Source organism: Channa argus, chromosome 5 (assembly GCF_033026475.1).
Source record: "Channa argus isolate prfri chromosome 5, Channa argus male v1.0, whole genome shotgun sequence".
NCBI lineage: Eukaryota > Metazoa > Chordata > Actinopteri > Anabantiformes > Channidae > Channa > Channa argus.
This window is the reverse complement of record NC_090201.1, coordinates 11,783,979-11,807,088: the sequence shown is the minus strand read 5'-3', so window position 1 is coordinate 11,807,088 and position 23,110 is coordinate 11,783,979. Positions and strand designations below refer to the sequence as shown.

General features: G+C 39.1%; 1 protein-coding gene across 3 annotated transcripts in view; it reads left to right on the top strand.

Annotated features, from left to right (window-relative positions):
* Positions 1-2,910: 2,910 nt before the first annotated feature.
* mdfi (MyoD family inhibitor) overlaps positions 2,911-23,110 on the top strand; it is a 28,894-nt gene continuing 8,694 nt past the window's right edge. The window contains exons 1-4 of one of the 3 annotated variants that reach the window (XM_067505235.1): positions 2,911-3,066; positions 5,947-6,264; positions 7,743-7,932; positions 16,431-16,568. In XM_067505235.1, the coding sequence (XP_067361336.1) occupies positions 7,782-7,932; positions 16,431-16,568 (289 nt within the window). In that variant the 5' untranslated portion in view covers positions 2,911-3,066; positions 5,947-6,264; positions 7,743-7,781. Of the gene's footprint in view, positions 3,067-5,278; positions 6,265-7,742; positions 7,933-16,430; positions 16,569-23,110 lie in introns of those variants that run through there. The other 2 variants (XM_067505234.1, XM_067505236.1) reach the window with 2 other exon arrangements.

The window sequence follows — 23,110 nt, the reverse complement described above, 5'->3', positions numbered from 1 at the left end:
ATTTTTTGAATAAGAGTTGCTTGATCAAAAATATGATTTCTACAAGTCAGTGGTCCAATGTTATTAGTCAGTCAATCCTGTGTGACGTGAAACAGATGACACAGCATTCAAAGCGTGTGTAACTCCCTCAGGCCATCCCAGAGGTCAGCATGTGTTGTGATACAGAGAATGGCCACCAGGAGGTGTAAACAAACCGGACAACACAAGCGGCATCTCACAAACACAAACCCAGCCACAAACACCACTGTGGTCCACTGACATGGTCCGACCAACAGGGTGGGCCAGAGAGTGCAGAACAGATAGCACTAAGTGAATGGCCTGTACTATATGTGATGGAGTCAGTAACATGACTACAGGTGGCTGAATTCTTACTGGCTTTATAGAACACATGGCGTATAAGGTAAAAACAAGTTTTTGTGAACAACACGTGCTTTTAGTTCACTCACCTTCTTCATTTTTCTTTCTACTTTACCTGTGACTTTCTCCCTCACAGGTTTGGCTCATGCCCTAAAGCTTATCTTTCAACCTCAGCACTGCATCGCCGATGTGTTGCCACAGGGAGAAAAATGGAAACTGGCTGGATGTTTTTTTTTGGGGGGAAAGTTGAAACTTTGTTTAATCTTGTGCTTTTAGTGAACTTCTCTGCTAGTCAGCTGGGAGGAAACTCACTCTTGACGCTTAAATCCCTGTGACATTTGGGTTTGGTAGAGACCCCATCCTAAGCCTATTACAGACACACAAGCACACATGCACACACAAACACGTATAGAAACACACTGCACTGTCACTGGCATGCACACATCATGAATACTAAGCAGAAACTTAGTACCATATACTTAAACAAGGTGAGCCAGGGTGCAGAGCAACACACAAAGAGGTTATTCTTGGCATGGCACAGTAGTGTTTGGCATAAACCTGAGTCTGAAGCTCTGCATATATTTCTTAATACTCATCTGGACAGAGTAAGCCTTAGGTGTGTGCACAGGCACATCTATCGTACAGTTGTAATCCATTTTGTGGGTCTAGAATAGGATTTGTATACATGCGTATGCAGCTGCCTGCCTGTGCATGTGCAACAACTTTTTCATTAGCGTGTGTGTTTGTGTATGTAATTGGGTGGGTGAGCGGGTGTGGAGGATTGCTAGTCCCAGCAGCATGGAGAACACTGAGGTCCAGGCAGACCCTATGAGTCACAAAATAAATCCACTGAGAGCCATGCTGACATCTTTCTCCATCTCTCACTCTGTCATCTTCCCTTTCCCTTCTTCCTTCTGTGGCTGAAGGAGTGGGCTGTCCTCCAAACATGATGTTGACTCACACAGATCAACACAACATATTGTGTATCTGCTGCATGCATGCACAAGGATCTGCTTATTCAGTCAGTCTAATGAGCTGAGACTCCATCTTTCTATTTTGTCTACATTTAAATGTAACCCTGAAATTTTCCACTGTCGATTACATGCAAGTAAACAAGCATCAATATAATAAACGTTCAATTTGGCTAATTCACCAAAGGCCCCAATTCACATTTGCATTGTTGTTCTGAAATTAATGATAAAATTTTGGGAAGACAAAGTAGAAGATGAAGTAGAAAACCATTTGTAAATTGTTTAAAAGTATAAAGAAATATATGTATATTCTGATGTATTAACATGTGCAGTGAGACTGTGATAAAGCACGATCATAACATCCGATCACATTGATTTTACAGATTGAGTACAGTCAAAGCAAATGCCAACTATAGATTGCTCCTTCTGTTTTGTCAAGAATGGCTTTACTTACCTCAAGAGAATGTTTTTTCCAGTTATTACAACTCAGTGTACAGGAAAATAGTGAAGTGGTAAACTGACGTTGGCACTAACCAGGTTTTTGCATTTGATTAGGTTGCAAAATGTGGATGTAACTATAAATATTGCTAGACCACATGAGGACATCATGTGTGTGTTATGTTATACTGTATGGCTATCTATGAAGAAAAATACGCATTGCTTTTTCTACCAAAAGGCCCTTCACAGATTGAATGAGGCACCATGTTATCTTTTATAGTGACTGATGTTTTAGGTCAAATTGACCTAAGAGAGATCTAACTCCCTGTTTGATCTCTTATAAATAAAGTGCTGTAAAGCTCAAGCAACAAAATTCCAGACAGACCTATCTGGCACAACGCTGTGTAAAAAGTACTGTGGACATAAACAACTGGAATCTATTATATTGATTTAGGTTTTTACAGCTGTTGACTCAGTCCCCAGACATAAGTGTAACATAATTTTCTGAAGCAGACTTCTGAAACATGTACTAATTTTTGAGCTTTTAAACCCCTAGGTTTGTATTGCCAAGTCTAAAAGGTACACAACATAATACTGAGATGATAGGATATTACACTGTGTAAGCAACATTAAAAATGCACGGCTTCCACTCTTTGCTCCAGATGCTGATGTCTCACAGGTTTGCCTTTCTTCCCTGAATAGCCATGGGTTTGATGAGAAAGTGGATGAAACTCCACAAGTCCATGTGTGGCAGAGAGTGAAAGAGAAGGCCCCAGCTACAGAACAAAAGCATCTTTGTGAGTGATTGGAACCACATTTTCACCCTACGTTTTTTCTCTCTCTCCCCTCTAGCTGTTTAAAACCACTGAAACAATCAACGTCAAAAGTTTAAAATAATATTCTGTCACTGTCTCAGCAGATCCTCTCTCTCTGTGTTGGTGTGGCTCTGATTTCATTTCTTTACACTTCTCACATACCTTTACACATTACATACACACACCATCTCTTTTTTTCTGCCTCTGTCTTGGCTCTCACCCTCCCTCAATCTCTCCATTTCCTCTGCCAGCCCCTCCCACCCTGCTGTCGGCTGAGCTGATGCTTGGTTCGTTCTGGATGTGGCATCTCATGCAGTCTGGTCAGAAGTCTTGGAGCAGTGGAGCATCTCTCACCTAAGTCCTCCAGCACTGGCTAACACGAAGGCAACCTGTTCTTTCTCTGTTGGATCTCAGTGGAGTGGAAAGTCTCTCAGCCCTCAGAGGCCTAAGCCAAACAAAGAACAGGTCTACGTGCTGTGAGAAAGGTAGAACTGCTTTCAACATAGTAAAGCACGACACGATTTCCTTTTCGAGAACAACTTGTCCTTGGTACTGTACTGTATGTAGAAGAAATTTTAACTAATTCCCAGCCTTCTGGTTGTCTCAGAGTGTTGGGTTGTAAGACAGTTTAGCAAGATTTGTAACATTTACATCAAAAGACAGTGGATTTCTTAATATAATGCTGTACCTTGTTCCTTAACAGTTAAAATCCTGTCATTATTTAATTATATCACAGGGTAGCAACATTGATCAGCAACCAGTGAATGTTGAGAGAAAAATAAATCGGGTAATTTCTTTCAGATTGGCTTAAAGCAGTTTGACATTATGTGAGCAGCATTTTTAATAAGATTAATACCCAGTAATAAAGGGTCATTATGTGCCTGGACTCAGCAGTCAAAGGCAAAGTTTACTGAAGTATAAAGAGCATGAAGACGACTAGCCTGACACAAAGAAGTCAGTGACATTTTTTGCATTTTAATTTTAATATATTTTTTACAATTTAAACAAATACAATTTATTGTGTTTATTAATAAGCTTCAGAAGTCTTTGTTTTGGCAGTTTTTCTAAGCTTTGTACAGAGTTATGCAGGCTGTTCTCCCCGTTTCGAGATTTTGTGCTAAAGGAACCTGTTTCTGGCTCCAGGTACATACACTGTTTACTGTACATACACTGAGCTGTGAGTCCTATCGATCTTCACCTTAACTCTCAAAAAGAAGGCAGAGCAGCATATTTCCCAAAGTGTTGAGTTATATCTTTTTTTTCTGTTTGGGATCTAGGACAAATATAATCTGCTGCTGTGGCTTTTTCTGTTTGCACAAAGTGTCTGTGTGTAATTGAACGCTGATTTGATATCATTGTTGGAGGTGAGGAATGTGGAAGGACGCTGTAATATTTGTCTGCTCTGTGGACTCGATCCGGGTTGGTCCAAAGCCAATTAGAACCAGAACAAAGGAAGACAGCTCAGTGAAGCTACAAGGTGTGTAGTGGCTGCCACCTCTTTTGTGTCAAATGCATTTTAAAACCTTTCAGTGACCAATAAATAGAGTTTGATTAAATTTCCACTGAGGACCTGTGAATGACTAGTGTTTAATAATTATGTAAATACTAAGTAAGCAACAGAAATTAAAGCTACCAGACCTCACTGTAGAGAGCAGGTGGCGCGAATGGCGAATTCCGGTATGAGTCACTAAGGGAAATAAGAAGATAGAGAAAATAAGCTTTTCAGGAAGCTTGTGACAAGTACATTTCTTCATTCTCATTGTTCTGTTCTGGGATACTTTAAGGGGGTTTGATTCATGTACAAACACACAAGACATGATGTGGCCACAGTATAATGTCAACCATGTCCAGGATCTTTTGGGGCTTGCATTTGCTTTATTTATGGGGGTTGTCTGTTTTTATTACACTATAAATGTACAGTATAATTTTTAGTGGATGTGACAAAAATAAAATCAGAGAATTTCCTCATTGACACATGTAACACACTGTGATCCTGGGAATTAAATGAATTAAACACATATATTAATTTAACATTATTTAGAGAGGTCTAGTCCCAACTTGTGAAATATCCATCTTATAGATGACAAATTGGTAAGTTGTGCATGTGAAGCAGCAGCAGACTCCAATTCAAAATGTGATGATAAGAATTCATTTTGAAATGCAACTGGTTTCTTTTAGAAAGCTTGTTTGATTAACTGTAAAAACCCAGCGTGTCTGGATTTATTTTACAAACTAAAATTTAAAAAATAACTGCTAATAGCAACTGCTCTAACATTATTGTTGTTACCCACACAAACTCTGACCCTCTGAGACTGAGCCCCCACATGGTACAAATCCTGCAAATGCTTTGCTGTCAGAGCCTGCCTGTTTCAGCTGAGGGGTTGTACACACAAATTGAATAGGAGGTGATCAGGTTATTAGTAAAAATGGAACCTGTCTCAAAAGGCTTAGAAGGCTTTGCTGCTCTGAATTACATTTCACCCCTGCCACGCCTTCAAACATCAATCACAGACATCACACTCCTCAGCTACAGCCCCAGGTGTCAACAATGAATGAGCAGACCAGACCTGTCAATCACATGCGGCATTTTCGTGCATCATGTTTGACTGAAAAAGATAATTAATTATCTTGTATTATTGTTATTGCACCCTATTGTTTTTAATAATTATAAGTCAAAATTTCTGCCTGTTTGAATGTTTTTGCAAAGATAAAAAAATACTAAATAGGTACAATTGTAAAACAATTGTAAAATATGTAGGTGGTGTTTTCCTATACATCTGAATTTGTCCTCGTCTATTTTATGTATCTCTTCGCCTAGCTATTCATCATTATTGGATAACGATAATCAAAATGCTTAACACAACATCTTTCACGACCCCTGGCATTATTTTTTAAGATGGCCACGTCTGTCACATCATGCAAAACTGACAACATAAGGCCTTACTGTTTGAAAGAGAGACAACCGCAAGTGAGAGAAAGCGCGAGAAAATCTAAAAAGTCAGTACATTTATGTCTTTGACATGACTTTCTGGAGATCAGGAAAAAAGTGAGAATAAACTCCACTGACTTCACAGAGTATTACGGTATAAAGCCAAGGGTTCTTAATCCCCGATGAAAGCGAGAATAAGTTAGTGCTTTGTCTGGTTCGGGTTAAGGTGTAATTATATGACAGTATAGTTCAGTCCAGCTAGTTTCTTGCCTGAAGGAAGCACAATCACTGCTGCCTGTAGTTTCCTGTCCAATAGCGGCAGCAGTGAAGTCTGAGACAAGTTCACTGGGAGCAGAGAGAGAGGCGAGACCGAGTGCACAGGACCGAGGAGTTTAAACAAGTCTGGGAAGGTGGTGTACTTGTACTTTGTTTGCAGAAGAACCCTTCAGGTCGGCGCAGGAGAGAGAGCCTGCAGAGATTCTCAACCTTCCCAACATCTGGTCTGCTGGAGGACGGGGCGAACCGGAGAGAGAAACTTTGGAGGCGGAGAGAAAACTATCTCGGCTGAAAATGCATTGAATTGGGAGTGTGGGGTACCCACATGAGCCCAAGCGGAGTTTGGCGGTCGTGTAAAGTGTCAAGAGTGGAGTCAAAGAGGTCGAGAAAGGTTTTGGAGGGCGAGAAGTCCACCTGGAGCGGTCAGAGGATGAATTAGCCCAAGGCTCGGCTGCACAGAGTCTCAGCCACACGCAAGGTAAGAAGTTGTTTTCCCCGGGCTGTTGTTGTAATAAAAAGGTCGTTGTTTGGCGTAGAAATCCAGGCACCAAAATGATCCCCGTACCAGGGCTGAGCTCGGTCTGAGCGTGCAGGGACTCGTTCGGGAAAACTGTGAGCAAACCTGCAATAAAGGTAAACAGAATACGCCCGTTATTAGCTGACAGTAACAGGATGACTGGCTTCTACATTTTAGCACAAATTTGCTTCAAAAAGTAGACATTGTTGCTTCACAACCCAGGGCACAAGTAGCTCGGCCCACATATTTAAGTTGGAACTATGGCGTTAGATTTGAACTTGCGGTGCGTCTTCACGTTTTCCGAAACTTCACAAAACTTTCTAAACTATAAGCCCGTGTCTTGATTTAATGGCGAAGAAATGGTTATTTACCAAACACCAACTCGTTAAAACGTCGCTCATCCGTCATTTTTATAATAACCATTGAAGCTATATTTTCCAAAGTTTAGAGGGGGCAGCGCGATCGCTGCGAGCCACGGGAGCGCGCAAACAGCTGTCCAGCTTTTGCAGGATAGGCGCGCGCCACATGCACGTTTGCACGTGACCCATTTAGGATAAAGTACTTGTACATTAATATTTCCGGTGCTTCTTTGTGATTTTCTGCTCGAAATGTCTATCAGGTAAAACACACCTGTCGCACGATTTTAGGTACTTCACATGAAGTCTTGTGCCAAAAGTCAAAGCCTTTAGGCTAAGTATTAAAGATTCCTGTTTTATTGATATACATATGTACGTATTAAATACTATGATACAATCCAATAATATAATCCAATATTTAAAATACTAGATGTTGTCAATAGCTTTCCTATAACTACACATGAAGTCTAAAAGTCTAAAGTTGATTCAAATGTTGATTCAAAAAGTTTTTATATTCACATTTTCTTGTAAGTAAATAAGGGAAATCAGGCTTTGAAAAGCTCTGTAAATATGTACCAGGTTTATGCAGCTCTAATTCTTCTAAAAACAAAAGCTAGTTTGTGGGTTTCATCTGTTTATTCATTTTTTGTGGGTTTTTAATGAATTGACTTTTTTCCTCTAGTTTTGTCTTTTTTACCGTCAGTAGGCTATTCAGTGTGGAAATGTCTTATCTTGATTTGTTCCACTAAATCATTTTAGCATTTCAGAAGTTTTAAACACAAATAAATGCTGCCGTCATTATTATTTGCACAACATAAGGTAAAGTTTAAGCATTAAAAGTAGCCTGTGATTAGGAATTTCTGTTGTTGTTTCATGCACGAAGCCGGCCAGTCTGCCTCTCAACTGATTTTAGAATCGCTAAAAGGGATTCGTGCTGGTTCAAGTTGTGACTGATTGGGATTCCGCCTATGATAAAGTATGGCCTGTTGACATGTTGCTAAGTTTGAAAGACAATAAGAAATCGTTCCTGTGACCAATGCAATCATCTCTGTAATAGTATTGTGGCTCCTCTCTATGCCTAAGGCCCTTACTCCTCCTCGCCTAAGAGCCAGGCCTACACCCATGGATGAGGAGAGGAGTGCCCCTGCCATCTCTCCAGAGCCACCTGATGATGAGGACCCCAGTCTATCAGCTCCTCAACCAAATTCACACACAAGCGCCACCACAGAGAGGGCAAACAGCTGCCCCGAACCAACTCCCTTTCCTAGTGAGGGTAAGAAAGAGGCTGCAGCAGGAAAACATACAAATACGCAAAACTGCTCTGCTGGCTGCAGTGTGTAATTGTGTGTGTGACTGTGTGTTAGCAAAAGAGACTAAAAGAGTCTGAACAAATTGTTAAGTGATTGGTCTGATCATGTTTTGGCTAATGTTAAATGACTGACACCAAGTTATTTTTTTTACTTTGTTGTTTTTGGTGTTTGTGTGCGTATGCCTCTATATAAGTGCAGTTGTCTCAATTTATTATGAAAAAGGAGCTACTGGATTTGTCTGAAGATATCCTTTATGATGTGAGATTGGTCTATGTGGGGGGCGATTTGTGGATTAAGAACCAACTCAGCTGTGTTGTGCTGTGGAACACATGGGGCTCCTGAGAATTTGGGAATGAACCCCATGACCCCTTCCATTTGTGTGATTGGCCATTGTAAGGGCTGCCTGACACCCGGGTGGGATCAGGAGAACATGGACCTACTCAGTGCCTGAATGACTCATCCAGAATCAGTCAAAATTCTTTCCCTCAAGCTTCACTGACAAAACAGCAGCACCAACTGTAGATCAGAGCTCAGGTCCTATGGGGTAATTAGGGTAGGTGTGGTTACCAGTTAGGGAAGTGTGCAGACAGTTAAGTGGCTTGTTGCCACGGGGCACTGCCACAAAAATCTTAGATGGTCGATGGAGTTATTTTATTTTTTTGTTTAGTTTTTAAAGGCAAGTCTAAACGCAGTCTGTTATGATTACAACATTAAATGTTCAAAAATCTAAAATGCACACATGCACATCTCTGTTCTCTGTTACACTGGGGTTTGCCATCTGATTGTAAGTACACATTTAATGATAATACCTCGGTGAAGAGTTTTAGGTTATTAAAAAGTAGGTTTGTGCCTGAACATGTTCTCGTGGCTGTGCTGACTGTACCTGTGCACGCTCCTCAGGAAGCCAACACAAAGTATTACTGTGGCTTCTCTCACTAAAGTTAGACGGCTTGTCTTGCTGACTTGCCTAATATACTGTGCAGTATTTTTGTACGGGTGTGTTAAGGTAGTTGAGCCAGGGTGGGCAGAAGACGATTGCCCAGCCTACCACTGAGGGCAACAAGGTCCTGCTTTCAAGGCTCTACTTCATTCCCCACCTATTCCTCAGCCTCCCGAGGGCAGAGCTTTGGGACAAAACAAGAGGCACATACTGTAGATCTAACTTAGGCTTTAATTTTTCATATGGCTGCACTGTTAAAAGCTGATCACAAGATGTAAGGTTTTAGACCTACCTGCTGTTTATGGGAACATCACCCTCGAACTACTGCTTTGCGACAGAACCAGGAGCAAATAAAATCTTTCATATTATCAAAGAAAAATGGTAGAAATACAAGAGTGAATCAACCCATGTGTTGGTTTTATTTATGCCATTCTTCCAGTAACTTAAAACTTGCATAAAGCTAGCAAGCTTTGAAAAATATAAATTTAAAATATTCTAACTGCTGGAAAGAGATGTTATTAGACAATAGACCTATTTTGACAAATATAGGGTGGTTTGCACCAGACTTTGCCCTGAGATGACACTAGGCCTAAGACCACTAGCACTTTAGGCTCTGAGAAGGTTTTACTGTGAAATCTTCTTAGTTTAATAATACAGTTACAATGCAAATCACTCTGTGTGCAGTTCAAGGCCAAACATTTCACAGTTGCATGTTTCATAAAACCTCTCTGTGCAGAATAGTTTCTGGGCACCAGCAGATATTTGCTGCAGTACCACATTTGGTCACTGGGTCAAACAATTGTCAGCACCTCTGCGGACATGGTCCATCCCAACTGATGTTTTGGCCACAATATGTTGCAATTCATCGATTTTTGGGGAATTGCCTAGCATCAGCATATTTACAACCACGTGCACTGTAATTCAAAGCAATAACACTAAAACAAATTATGCCTCTGTAAACCTGTCTCAGTTCAGATTGGTTGAGAGTACTCCATAGATGTCGATTAACATTTTTGGTTGTCTGATGTGGTTTCATTAACACTGGCAGTGGCAGCATGAGCATGGGAGCAATGTACAAGTTGACTCCAGAGATAAATATGTAACTCCCTTGTCAAGCCACAGTAGAGTAGCAGCCTGTTCTGCTGTAAATGAATAAAGCTCTGCTCAGCCATAACAAGGCCATTGAATGGTGGTGTGTGTGTTGACGAATGCGTTCTTCTCACTGTTGTGAGCATGCTGTCACTCAGGCGTGAAGATGCAATGAGGCTGTCTATTTATATAGGAGCCCCTTTCCACCACATAATAAACTCCCTCATTCTCTTTAACTACGGGCAGACCTCTCTGTTTTCTTTTTAATTTCTCATTTCTTTTTTCATTTGGCTCTAAAATTGTTTTAGAGAAAAGCAAGTATTTGTAGGAAGAGACTTGTTTTATTGTTACGTTATGAATTGCTACTTGAGGCAGCTGATGGTCTGTTTTGTGCTGATTTATATAATGATCAATGTTACACTGTTAAGTTGGTGACTATTTGTTTATCCAGCTATAATCATATGTAGGGACAGTGGATTCATTTAGTTGCAGCTTCAGTTTAATTATACAAGTTAAACATCTAAATGAAAATTGTGAATTATATGATATACTGTTTGTTTATTAATAAAAAACAAAAACATAAAATAATAAAAAGACTATTTGACAGGCAACCAAAATGAGACTCCAGAATATTATTGGTACCTAAAAAAATAATGTATAGTACAGCAGGATATTTGCCCCAATACCCTTGGATATGACCCACAGTGTAGCAGTTGCAAGTGTATGGTTTGTTAAAATGTATTAAGGAAAACAAAATTAGGTTCAGGCAAAGAAAATATTTGGGTTAAATGAAGTACAATACATCATGCATAAAAACAACATTGACCATCAGTGGAATAGAGAAATGGACAATATTCTCCCATGTAAAAGTCCTGTGTTTAGTTGACCCATCATTTCACCCCTCCGTAGCACGTATGTATCAGTCAAATATCATTTGAGTGTTCGTCCTTGTGGTCTCCTGTGTGAAATGATTCCGTTCACATTAATTTTATCTATGTCTCCTGGCTCTACCGAGTAGCTATTTGCCCACTTGTCCCTTTTTATTCCCTGAGGTTTGTTGAGGCTTATGTCTCATTTGGTTTCTTACAGTGACGAAAATAAACTGGAAGCACTTTGAGGCATTTTTACAGCATATTTCAACTACAAAAAAAAGTATAGTATAGTCATACGTAGAGTGCAGCCAATACTGTTTTTACTGTATTGATGCTTCAGAACAATAAAAATTAAGTTATTAATCATCTTTTGTTCACACATCAGCCTTTTCTAATAGGGATACATCTCAGTGGTATTGATCTTTTAATCAATCAACATCGAGCTATATACCTGTAAATGGTCATTGTGGGCAGCATGGGGGGCGGGGGTAGTTAGTGCTGCCACTTTAAAGCTTAACGGTCCGAAGTTAAATTAGGCCTTTTTGTGTGGAATTTGCATGTTCTCCCGTATTTGTGTGCTTTTCCTCCTGGTACTTTGGTTTCCTCCTATAGTCTAAGGACGTCTAGTTAGGTTAATTGGTGACTCTAAATTGCCTGAAGGTGTGAATGTGATTCTGGTCCCGTGATAGATTGGCAACCTGTCCAGGTTTTACCCTGCCTCTCGCCCAGCAACAGCTGGGATAGGCTCCAGCACCTCTGTGACCTTTTGCATGATAAGCATGGGCCAGGGGTTCTCAATCCTGGTCCTCGAGGACCCCCATCCATCTTGTTTTTCAATTATTCCATCCATACCCACTGCTGATTACCTGGATCAGGTGTGTTCAGCCAGTCTGCAGTGTGTAGTCCAGTTAGTTAGAGAAACAGGCAGGGCAGGGGTCTCTGAGGACCAGGATTGATAAGAAATAATAGATGGATGTTTGTTATAACAATATCAATCCTGCATATGTACAACATACAGTACACATTGATCCCAGTAGTTCTTCCTGTGATAGCTTCCTGTGATATTAACACACACCTTCCAAAGTGTGTGTTAGAAATATGTATACTCTAGAGTGAGTTCAAAGGTTGGAGGTGTTTATTTTCTTCTGCTAATCCCGTCACACTCCTCCTAAATGAAATTTTTATGAATTTTGTGAATTCCACAGTATAAGTTTGTATACTGTATGTGTAATCACAGCCTCTGCTCAAGAAACATAGACATTTCAAGCTGCAGTATGACACTCACTTAGCAAAAGCAGCTGTATTTTCCCATGGACTGGAGGAATCTGTGAGACGAAGTAACACAATTAAATTCCCCTTAAGCCTGTTCAACAGCAGACAGTTTTTGTCTTTAATGAGCTTACGCTGCTTCATTCTCTCAGCAGCTATAATCTCTGATTTTGGACATATTCCAGTGCTGCTCTCACAGCCCCTCTGTTCAATGTGTGTGTGTGTGCGCACTTTCAACTCATAGCTGGATTTCAGCTTAACAACTGCCTTTTCTGTCCTTTCCCTTGTGTGTGTATGTGTGTGTGTTTTGCAGGACAGATAAAAGCCATGCTGTTTCTGTAGTTCTGTGTGTTCTTTTCTTTGTATCATCTTTGGTCTTGGTCAGAATCTCAGTGGTGTTTAAATCAGTTGCAGTCATTACTGTTGGTAAGAAAACATCTACTTCTCCATCTCTACTAACTCCACTCTGCTGAATGTTATTTCTGTTTTTAGATGAGTTTGCAGGGTGTCAGTACAGTAACATGATATTTAAGGATTAAGCTACCACACATATTTCACGACCTAGCACTGCTCAGAGACACTAGTATCTTGGCAGTAAAATAGTTATCTGAACTGATAAAAGTCTCACATTAACTAACATTTTGTTCTGACCTTTCACTGGTGGGTGAGAGCATATATGTAGTGTACATCTTTGTTAAAGGGATATATACACCTAAGACAAGTGTGTGCCTCCCAACTATCAGTGAAGCTGTAGAAACAGGGCTGTGGTGGTTGAAAGGCAGTAGTTAAACTTGGCTCACTGTTTTCTATGAGCCAACAACTCTCCCACAGAGCTCATACCCAGAGGAACAGCAAGCTGTGCTCCCCTTCAGGTGATTCAGGATATGTCGCATCATTTGCCTGTTCATATAACCTTGATGTGAGTGTGTGTGTGTGTGTGTGTGCGTGCAAGTGTGCATGTGTGCTGTGTTTATAATAACCATTACCCTATGTGAGCCATATGTTTTTGCTTTGATGGTTAACTGTTTGTTTACTAGGAGACTGAAATTCCTCTGGCTCGCCCCCTTCACAGCCACTGACACGTGTACATACACCAAACTACAAGCACACATACACAAACACACACCACACACGCACACACACACACACACACACACACACACACACACACAGTAGAACAGGGTCAAGCATGCACAAACAAACACACATACCCACTCACACGTGTAAGCACACAGCCAGATCTCCTCAGCAGCTCTTGATTGCTCTGGTCTGATTTGAATTAGAGGCTCATCTTTCTCAGATCTCAAAAATGACTCTGAGGTCGAGCGGTTTGGTGGTTTGATGCTGATGCCAACACACAATTGGTTGAAGGCCTGCTTGGATGGCACTAGGGGCTTAGTGGAGATGTGTTCAGCTCCGACAATCGTTTACAGAGAAAAGTTTTGACTGAGTCATGGGATCTACACACTTTTAACCCATAGTACTCCGTTGGCGGCAGAAGTCTAAATGACAAAACAAAACAAAGTCTTGACAAGATGATTGAATATATATCTAGTGTTTTATCTTTGGTTTTGCAAGTCTATGTACTAGTACGAATTTGTATTCAAATCGTTTTTGTGAAGTCAGGAGGAATTTCACTGAAAGAGACCGTACCTTTTCTAAAGTTTGCTTCTGCTGGGCTTTCATGTGGTCTTGATAATGACATAATTGCCTCAAAAAGCAGCTTCAAGAGTTTAAAGAACAAATCTAAATGAGAACAGGGGTGAGTATAACAAATTAATGCCACCTTTTCTTTTTATTTAAATTATATTACTGTCAGTATTTTCAAAACCCTGCCAATTGTCTTAAGTCTTTAAGGTTGATTTGCTGCCTGAAATATTATTATTTTTATCACCCGTGGTTTGATAAAATGGATAACAGCTGTATAGAACAATAGACACTTGTTTATAACTGATTTATCGCAATGTGTTAGCTGATAACTCATTAAATGATTATAGCAATATTGACCTAAAACACACACACACACACACATACCCCCTAATCTAGATATTTGATTCTGTCGAGGGCAACAATTCTCACTAGTGGGTTTCATATCAAAAGCAGACTGATTGAGACTAATGGATACAATGTGTGATTTAGAAATGGCTTCCACATGGAAGAGCCCAACCTGTGTGTGTGTGTGTGTGTGTGTGTGTGTGTGTGTGTGTATGAGAGAGAGAGAGACAGAGAGAGAAAGAGAGAGCTGGTACTATAGGAATGTATTTCTGGTCATATGTGTGTCTGAGTATGCAGTATGGGTGTTTGGCTTTTGTGTATCACTGTCTAATAGAATAATTGCTGAAATGACTTCCCATCCCTTCAGGTCCTGTTTATGTCTCCTCCAACTTCACATGCACAGAAATGTCCAATACCCATAAAAAGTACACACAGGCACAAACAAACTCAAAAACAAACAGGAGTTTTCACATGCAGATGACAGTATTATTTTTCATCAAGGTTAGATTAAGACTAGTAGTTTAGATATTTTTTGTTTTTGGGAAAACTAAAGTTACATATTGTTCATTAAAATGTGTAGAGCAGAAGTACAATTTAAAAAAAGAGCCAAACAATAAGTTAAACGTTTTTGTCTGATCACCAGCTCCTAGTTGCCAGAGCAGATGGAAGGCCTGCCATGCTAAAAGCAGTAACAAATGTTTTTCTCTGTGTGTTGCAGACTCACAATAAACACAAACACATGCAGTAGCTACACGCACGGTATGTTGAAATCAACAGCTTTAGCTTTAACTTTGTCAGATCACTCACTGGTAGTTAGTCATTGTTATAGTTCAGTGTACATACAATGGCTGCTGACATCAGATAATAAAACACTCCATTTAAATTTCCTGATTGCTTTATTTATTTTAAGTAGGTCCAGGCCCTATGGAAAAACATATTGCAATGATTATACGGTAGTAGAATTTTATCAGTTAGTATCTAAGTATTTAAAATATTTTCACATAAAAGTTTATGCTGAGTCACATTTTTGCAATTTGAGGATGTTATTGTCTTTTAGAAGGTAATAATTAATTATGAATAATAAAATGGCATGTGATGCTTTCTTTAAAAAGTATAAATAGACAACTCTGTTTCATTGGCTTTACCATTTTTATGTAGCATTCAGCCCGATCAGCTGATGATACGTTTACTATGTCAGTGCCAATGACTTCAATGAGGAGAAGCAATCTGGAAATCTATTTTTCTGTTGTTGTTCAAAGAAAATTCATCTGCTATTTTGCTTCTGTCTTTGTATCTTCTCCTCTGCTCATATGTTCAGTGGAGATGTCTTTGCACATATATTATGCGCATTTAGCTGTAAACTTGAAAATATGTGAAGGAATTAAAATTTAAGACTGAAAGGGCAACATTAACTGGAGATGTGGATTGTGAGGGGCAGGGGTCAGGAAAGACAGAACAGATAGAGAAGTGAGCAAGAGTGACTTGAGTAAATAAACATAGCTGGGAAGTACTGAGTCCATGCACAGGACGTGGTTTGGTTTGTGTGTATATGTGTGTTTATCAAACCCAGCTGGCTCCCATTTGCCCAGGAATGAGTTTGCACCTCTTACAGTCCCAATCCTGGCCTGCTTTAAAGGCCTCTGTGTAGTGTGTGTGTGTATATATATATATATATATATATATATATATATATATATATATATATATATATATATATATATATATATATATATATATATGTGTGTGTGTGTGTGTGTGTGTGAATAACAACAGCTTCATTAAAGAACTGACCTTAAACACTCAGGTTTGCATTGACTGCATGTGAATTGTGTGTACATCCTCCGTGTGTTTATTTTAAACACAGTACAAATACATTCAGTCTCAAATACAGACAGACACCCTCACACACACACAGATCCACACAGATTTCAGGTTTCACAAGCTTGCACATAGAACCTAAACAGTCCCAAGAGGTTGGATTTAACTGTTTCCAGATGCAAGTTCAGGACACGGTACACACTTACACATACAGACAAATCTTCTGCTTTGTTGAAGTCAGCAGAAAGACTCTTTAAATTAATGAGGTGTTGGTGGATGGGAGATGACATGGGACTACTAAAAGTGAGAAAACAGCCTGCTGGTGATACCTGATGATGGGAAACAAAACTGGTAATCTCAGTGATATTATAAACAAATTAAGTCACACAGTAAATATAAAACATCATGATATCACAGAAACTGTTCAAATGTTTTTAGGTGTTTATGTACAAACTATATTTGTGTGTCCGTTTTATAGATGTGCCCCACACCTATACTGAGCCCCTCATATTGAGGTTAAATGGCACACCAGAAAGGTTGCAAGGTGATGATGGAGACAATTGCGACAGCAGCCCCTCACAGTTAGAGACTACAACGCCGAGCACAAGTATCACATGTGAGTAAATAGCTTTTGTACCCCACACACACACTCTGACACATACAGTACAATAGAGATACACAGAGGAAGACTGGTGAGAGTTTCTTTCCATTACTGGTGTGATGAGTCACATTGTCCTGACCTTTAACAAATACATTTGTAAACCCTGGATAAATGGGTCAGTTAATCGCCTGACCTATTTATAATGCCACCAGTGCAGTCAGATAAATTTAAGTTCCTAATTTCTGAAGACATGCATGTCTACACCCCAGTCTTCACATTTGAAATACAAACATTTCCTTCTCTTTTCCATTTTCTGCTGTTATTATGTGTTTTATCCATTTGATTTTCTTTGTTGAGACTGAGAAAGTAAGGGTGTCATCACCATGGTAAGGATAGCTGTATATGAGTGGCTTAATGGATTCTGCATTCATTTCTCCCCTGGTAATTCTACTATAAACCACAAACCAACCCCCACAGAAAATACCTTTTTAAGTATCTAGCCACTTAGCAAAAATAGCCTAAAATGGTTTTAGAATCGTAATTTTTTACGTGTTAACATTTTATTTGGTAGCATGCTTTAAAGCTAAATCATCTATTTTTACCAGCAAAACAATTAAACATCATAACAGGTTCTTGCTTTTCTCCCACTCCCCCCACCCTGGCCAGTCATACTTACTTTAGTCTGCCAATTCTGTTATGCCTAACTCAGAACAGGCTTGTGGGAAATTGTGTTTGTTAAAGACTACTTTAAGGGGAATAGTTTTTACTTTTACAAAATGTCAGGATAATTTTGGATATGCTTTTCATTATTCTGTCACAAGATGCAGCAGTGCTGCTACTACTTTAGCTCATTTAACAATAGTGTTTATTTCATTGTATCTTTTTTTTATCAATCCACCCTAATAATGATTCTCATTGCTGTACTATAAAATATCTTTCTGGCAGTAGCACTTGAGTAAGAACATTGCAGCAAGAGAGATGAATGTATCTCAACATTGACGTGCGACTTCTGAGTCAAAGTTATTATGCAAGAATGCAATGTCATTATTCCACCACATATATTTTTCTTGCTTTCACTCCAGTTTGAATGGAGCAGAATCTAAACCCCATTCCTAAAGTAGCTCTACTATGTCATTTATTCACTTTGAAGACTGAGCTCCACAATAATGACACCCACAAAACTCTAGCTACAGTGTCTCAATGTTTGGCCACTAACCAGAAAGCACTGTAAAACTTCTAAATGCTCTACAGTGGTCTAAATCGGTTCTTCCTGTAATTTTATAAAAAAGTCCAGAATGATGTAAGTGATGGCAAGAAGGAGGGGTGAGAAGAAGGTTGATTCTACTGACATATGAGCATGTGTTAAAAAAACAGTTTTTTCCTGGAACACAGGGCCAGGTATGGGTGTCATGCACAAATTCACAACCTTCCCCATCATAATAGCTATTTTTTGGTACAAACAGCAGTTGAGTCAGGAAATGGATAAGTAGGTGACTGCATAAGTAGGTGTCTTTTGAGCTGAGTAGGTGTGTGAATGGCTGCTGTCTCCGTCTATGTTTGTACCTTTCCTGTCAGCTGTGTGTGTTTATTTTTGGCTGAGCATGGATGACTGGGAGCTTTGAATTGAATTTGCTTTTTGTTTCTCTCAGCTTTATTTTATATCCCAATAAAATCTATAAAACCTACAGCCTCCATATGTTGTGCAGGAATGTTACGCAACTACAGTAAGGCTTGGACAAAATGCACTGCTATGTGCAGAAGTCCCCATTTGTTTTCCATTTGCTGTCATGTATAATCTGCCCTCATCCATAGCTTTCTCCCTCTATAGTGTACACAATCACACATGTGTTCATAAGCCTTGAACCACAAGGTAAACAGTGTCTGCAAGTTAAAAGTTTATCCCTTCTTCAGGTGAATAAAAACAGCTCATGCCTACTTGTGTGCATAATAACACATTTGTCTATTTGCCTCTAGTGTCTTTTCTGTTTTTGCCTGTGAGTTGGCTTGTGTGACTTTGAGAGCCTCATAATATGCTATCAGCCTGCAGTTTTGTTAGGGCCTTTGTGAACTGCAACTAATAAGTCAATCTTTTTTTTTTCTTCTCTACTTTCAATATGAGTGTAAAGATATTTTAAAAATAGATGGGATTCAGTTCTGTCATGAGATCATGGCTGCGTGACATCTGTGAATTTATGTGTGAGTGTGTTTGTGAGTTAGAGGGTGAGGAAACAGAAGCAAAAACAGAAAAGTCCTCAGCCCTTCTGTCTCACAGTGATGACATCATAACTGTAGTATGTAACTGGCCCTGGGCCTATAACAAGGTGTCTGGGATTAATCTTCAGAGAAAGCTGTTAACATATGTGTAACATAGTGTGTGTTATGATCTTAGCTGAACACACACACATGCTGTTAATGATGTTGTGACCACACTGTCGCCTTTGACGTCACAGTCATAGTAGGATACACAAGTTTACAGATGTTTAAGTTCTTACACTCTAGTGAATTACAGGAGAAACAATGACATTCACATCTCTGACATGGTAAAAGTTGCATTTTTCACACCTCTACCTGATTTGTTTTCATCTGTTTAAAATACTGTCATTAAATGAAAAGAGCATTAACAAGACAAAAGACAGCTCTTCTTATGCACATGTAAATGACGGCATGAAAGCGCATGCAAGGAAAATGCTGAGTGGAGCTGTTTGTTATTATCTTGTCATCAAATGGGAGGACTGTGCAATATGTTGGTGGTGGGGAAATTGAACAGGACTGTGACATTGGGTTTAATTAGAGACCAGTCACTAGTGAAGTTGTTTTCCATCTCTGTTCATCTGCCTTAACTCTCTTTCCTTCCCACTTAGCCTTTGTTTTTTGGTTTTTACTTTTTCTACTCTTGCCCTCTGTATTTGACTTATTCTTATTGTTGGTTACATTTACACATACATTTTACATTTACTGTAACATAGGTAATGGAGACTGAAAGCTCAGTGTTGGAAAGTCCAGCTGTTTTATGTCAGGAGTCATGTGCAGATGAGTTGGTTGGTCTATGTGTCAGTGCAAAGATTAGTGCTGCGGTGTGTAAAGTTGTTCTTGTATGTCTGATGTTTGAAAATAGAGGTCTGGACCTCTTCAAGTGTGCCTGCTTTCATACAGTTCCAGGTGAAATTCACACAAATTAGTGAAATGTTGCTAAAATTGGAATTAAAATTAGGCTCAGTTGAACTTATATGCAGATTCGTTATGGATTATATATAGATTTTGTATGTCCAAAAAAAAAAAAAAAAAAAAAAAAACAGTTTTGAGGGGCTGTGAAGTTTGTTCATACCTTTTGGGTATTGGACAAGTTGTTGTTGCTTTTTTGCATTAGTTAATGTCATATTTTATGTTTCATGCAAACACATAAACAAAGTACTTGACAATTCATCATCTCATGCTGTTTATTTTTTTTATTTGCTCCAAACCTTCACAACTCAACTCTTTGAGTGCAAATTATTTGATAGTGTTCTGCCTGTTGTATGTAAAATATTTACAGGTTGATCAGTATATTCAAATTTTTATACTGAATAATTTATAACATTAGATTGATTTACATTTTTCATAAGGGATTCATTAATTTGTTAAAACATCCTGGTCACAAAATATGCGTTTACTGTAGATAATTTTAGTTTGGTTTGGTTTGGTTGTTTTTCTTTAATGTTAAAATATTGCACATACCAATGATTATTTTTGTAATTAAGTGCTGAGCCTACCTTATGTAGAGGCAAAGAGGCCTTTAAATGGGTCTGATGTGGTTATTGTAACAGTGATTGCATATCATGTGAGTAGTAGCTCTCCACTGGAAAAAAAACTTTCACAATGACCCTTTATTGTTTGTGAAGTAAACTGAAAGAAACCTAAACTGTATAAGCAGTGCCACAATAAAAGAGGATGAGATAAAAGTTTTCAACTGAAACACCGTGACAAGAATGATGAAATGAGTACCCCTTTTCAACCCCAATTCAAAAAAGTTGGGACAATGTAAAACCTAAATAAAAACAGAATGCCAATATTTTATTCACAATAGAACATAAACAACATATCAGATGTTGAGATTTTTATGGAAAATATTAGCTCATTTGGAAATTGATGGCAGCAACACATCTCAGAAAAGTTGGAACAGGGTAACAAAAGGCTGGAAAAGTAATTGCCACAATCAAAAACAAATGGAAGAGCATTTGACAACTAATTAGGTGATTTGTCCACAATACAGTAACAGGACTGGCTATAAAAGTAGCGTTTCAGAGAGGCAGAGCCTCTCCAATGTAAAGATGGGCGAAGGGTCACCAATCTGTGACAAACTGTGTCTAAAAATTGTGGAACAATTTCAGAAAAATGTTTGTCAAAGTAAAATTGTTAAGAAAAAAAATACTTTAATGATCCCACCATCTACAGTATATAATATCATCAAAAGATTCAGAGAATCAGGAGGAATCTCTGTGCACAAGGAACAAGGTTGAAGGTCACAACTGGATGCATTTGATCTTTGGGCCCTCAGGAGGTACTGCATTAAAAACAGCCATGATTCTCTACTGGACATCACTCCATCAAGAACACTTCCAGAAATCACTGTCTGTAAACACAGTTTGCTGTAAAATCCACAAATGTCAGTTAAAGCTGCATGATGCAAAGAAGAAGCCATATGTGAAAACGATCCAGAAACACCACCATGTTCTCTAGGCCAAAGCTAATTTAAGTGATCTGAGGCAAAGTGGAAGCCCTGCCCTGTGGTCTAAAGGGGAGAGGGACCATCCAGCTTGTTATCAGCGGACAGTTCAAAAGCTGCATCTCTGATGGTATGGTAATGCATTGGTGCCTATGGCATGTGCAGCTTACACATCTGGAAAGGAACAATCAATGTTGAAAAATACATAGGGCAACATATACTCTCATCCAGACAACCTCCCTTTTAGGGAAGACCTTGCGTATTTCAGCAAGACAATGCTAAACCACATGCTGCATCCATTACAACAGCATGGCTTCACAGGAGAAGAGTCCAGGTACAGAACTTGCCTGCCTGCAGTCCAGACCTTTCACCAGTAGAACACATTTGGTGCCGCATAAAACAAGAAATCAAGTACCAAAATCACAGGACTGTTGAGCAGTTGGAATTCTGCACCAGACAAGAACATACCTCTCCTAAACTCTAGTAACTGGTTTCCTTTATTCCCAGACATTTACAGACAGTAAAAAGAAAAAGGGATGCTCCACAATGATAAACATCACCCTGTTCCCAAGTTTTTGCGATGTTGCTGCCATCAAATTCAGAATGAGCTCATATTTTCCATGAAATGGTAAAGTGTCATATGTCATCTCATATGTTGTTCAGATAATTGTATTCTGTTTTTATTTCCATTTCCAACTTCTTTAAACTGGGGTTGTATATTATAAGAAGTTATTTGGGTGTTAAATGCCTCTAAATAAATGCTTTTGAATAGGGAGTAAAATATACATCTATTTTTTGCCCAAAGTTGTCAGACTGTCTCATTGAGCAGCAGTCTTGTACATATGGCTGAACTCTGCTTTCACGTGACTGTTGAGTGCAACTAAACAAGCCTCGTAAAAATGTTAATGTTAGTTTGAGCATTGTATAGCAGCCAAACAATGAGAGAAATTCTCACTAAAATCTGTTTTAAATAACATTTTATGGCACCAATTTATCATTTTCCCATTCTCACAGTTTTAGTGCAACACATCTATGCAAGAAAAACCCAGAAGGGAGTCAGTATGTAAGATGTTTCTGCCAGATCTGGAGTGAATTATAGGCACTTCAAAAATGTTTGAGAGTATTTTGACATGTTGTGCAAAGCCCACAGCATTATTTATTTTCCTCATTAATTGCTTAAAGTTGACACGTGTCTCTACTGACAAAGAATTTACACTGCAAGCAATCAAACCTGATTATTTACATTTAGAATTTTGTGTTTAAGTTTCACAATTAGCAGAATATACTTGGTGGGTACATTCAGATATTTGCTTCTGCTCTGTTCTCTTTTTAAAGCATAAAAGCAAAGAGACAGATTTGTATACGAGTGGACAGTGTATGTGTTTTTTCTGTGTAAGATTCTACTAAGATTTCTGTGCAACTTCATTACTTTAAAGTCCAGTCTGTAGTTCATGTTTAACAATTTAGCCTACAAAGACAGACACCAAAACTGATTGTAGGAGAACACAGCTGGACCAGACACAGTTCACAGGCATTCTGGTGACTCATTCCAGCAGAGGACAAGAAGGGAGGAACAACAGTTTTCCGGTTTAAGAGGGAGGTGTGTAAGTACAGGGTAGCTGAGAGACGCCAGGAGGGGAGGTGGAGGTTGTGAGAATAGGGGGGTGTGTTGGTGTAGTCAACTGATGGTGACTCACTCCCACTCGCTCTCTGGCCAGACACATTTGTAAAGACATGTAGTACATGTATCCACACACATCATACTAGAGATCAGACAACCCCCTGTGGCCTATATTGCTGTGTTAGCGCCACACACTGGCTTCCCAGTCTCATCATATTAATCCCACAATAATTT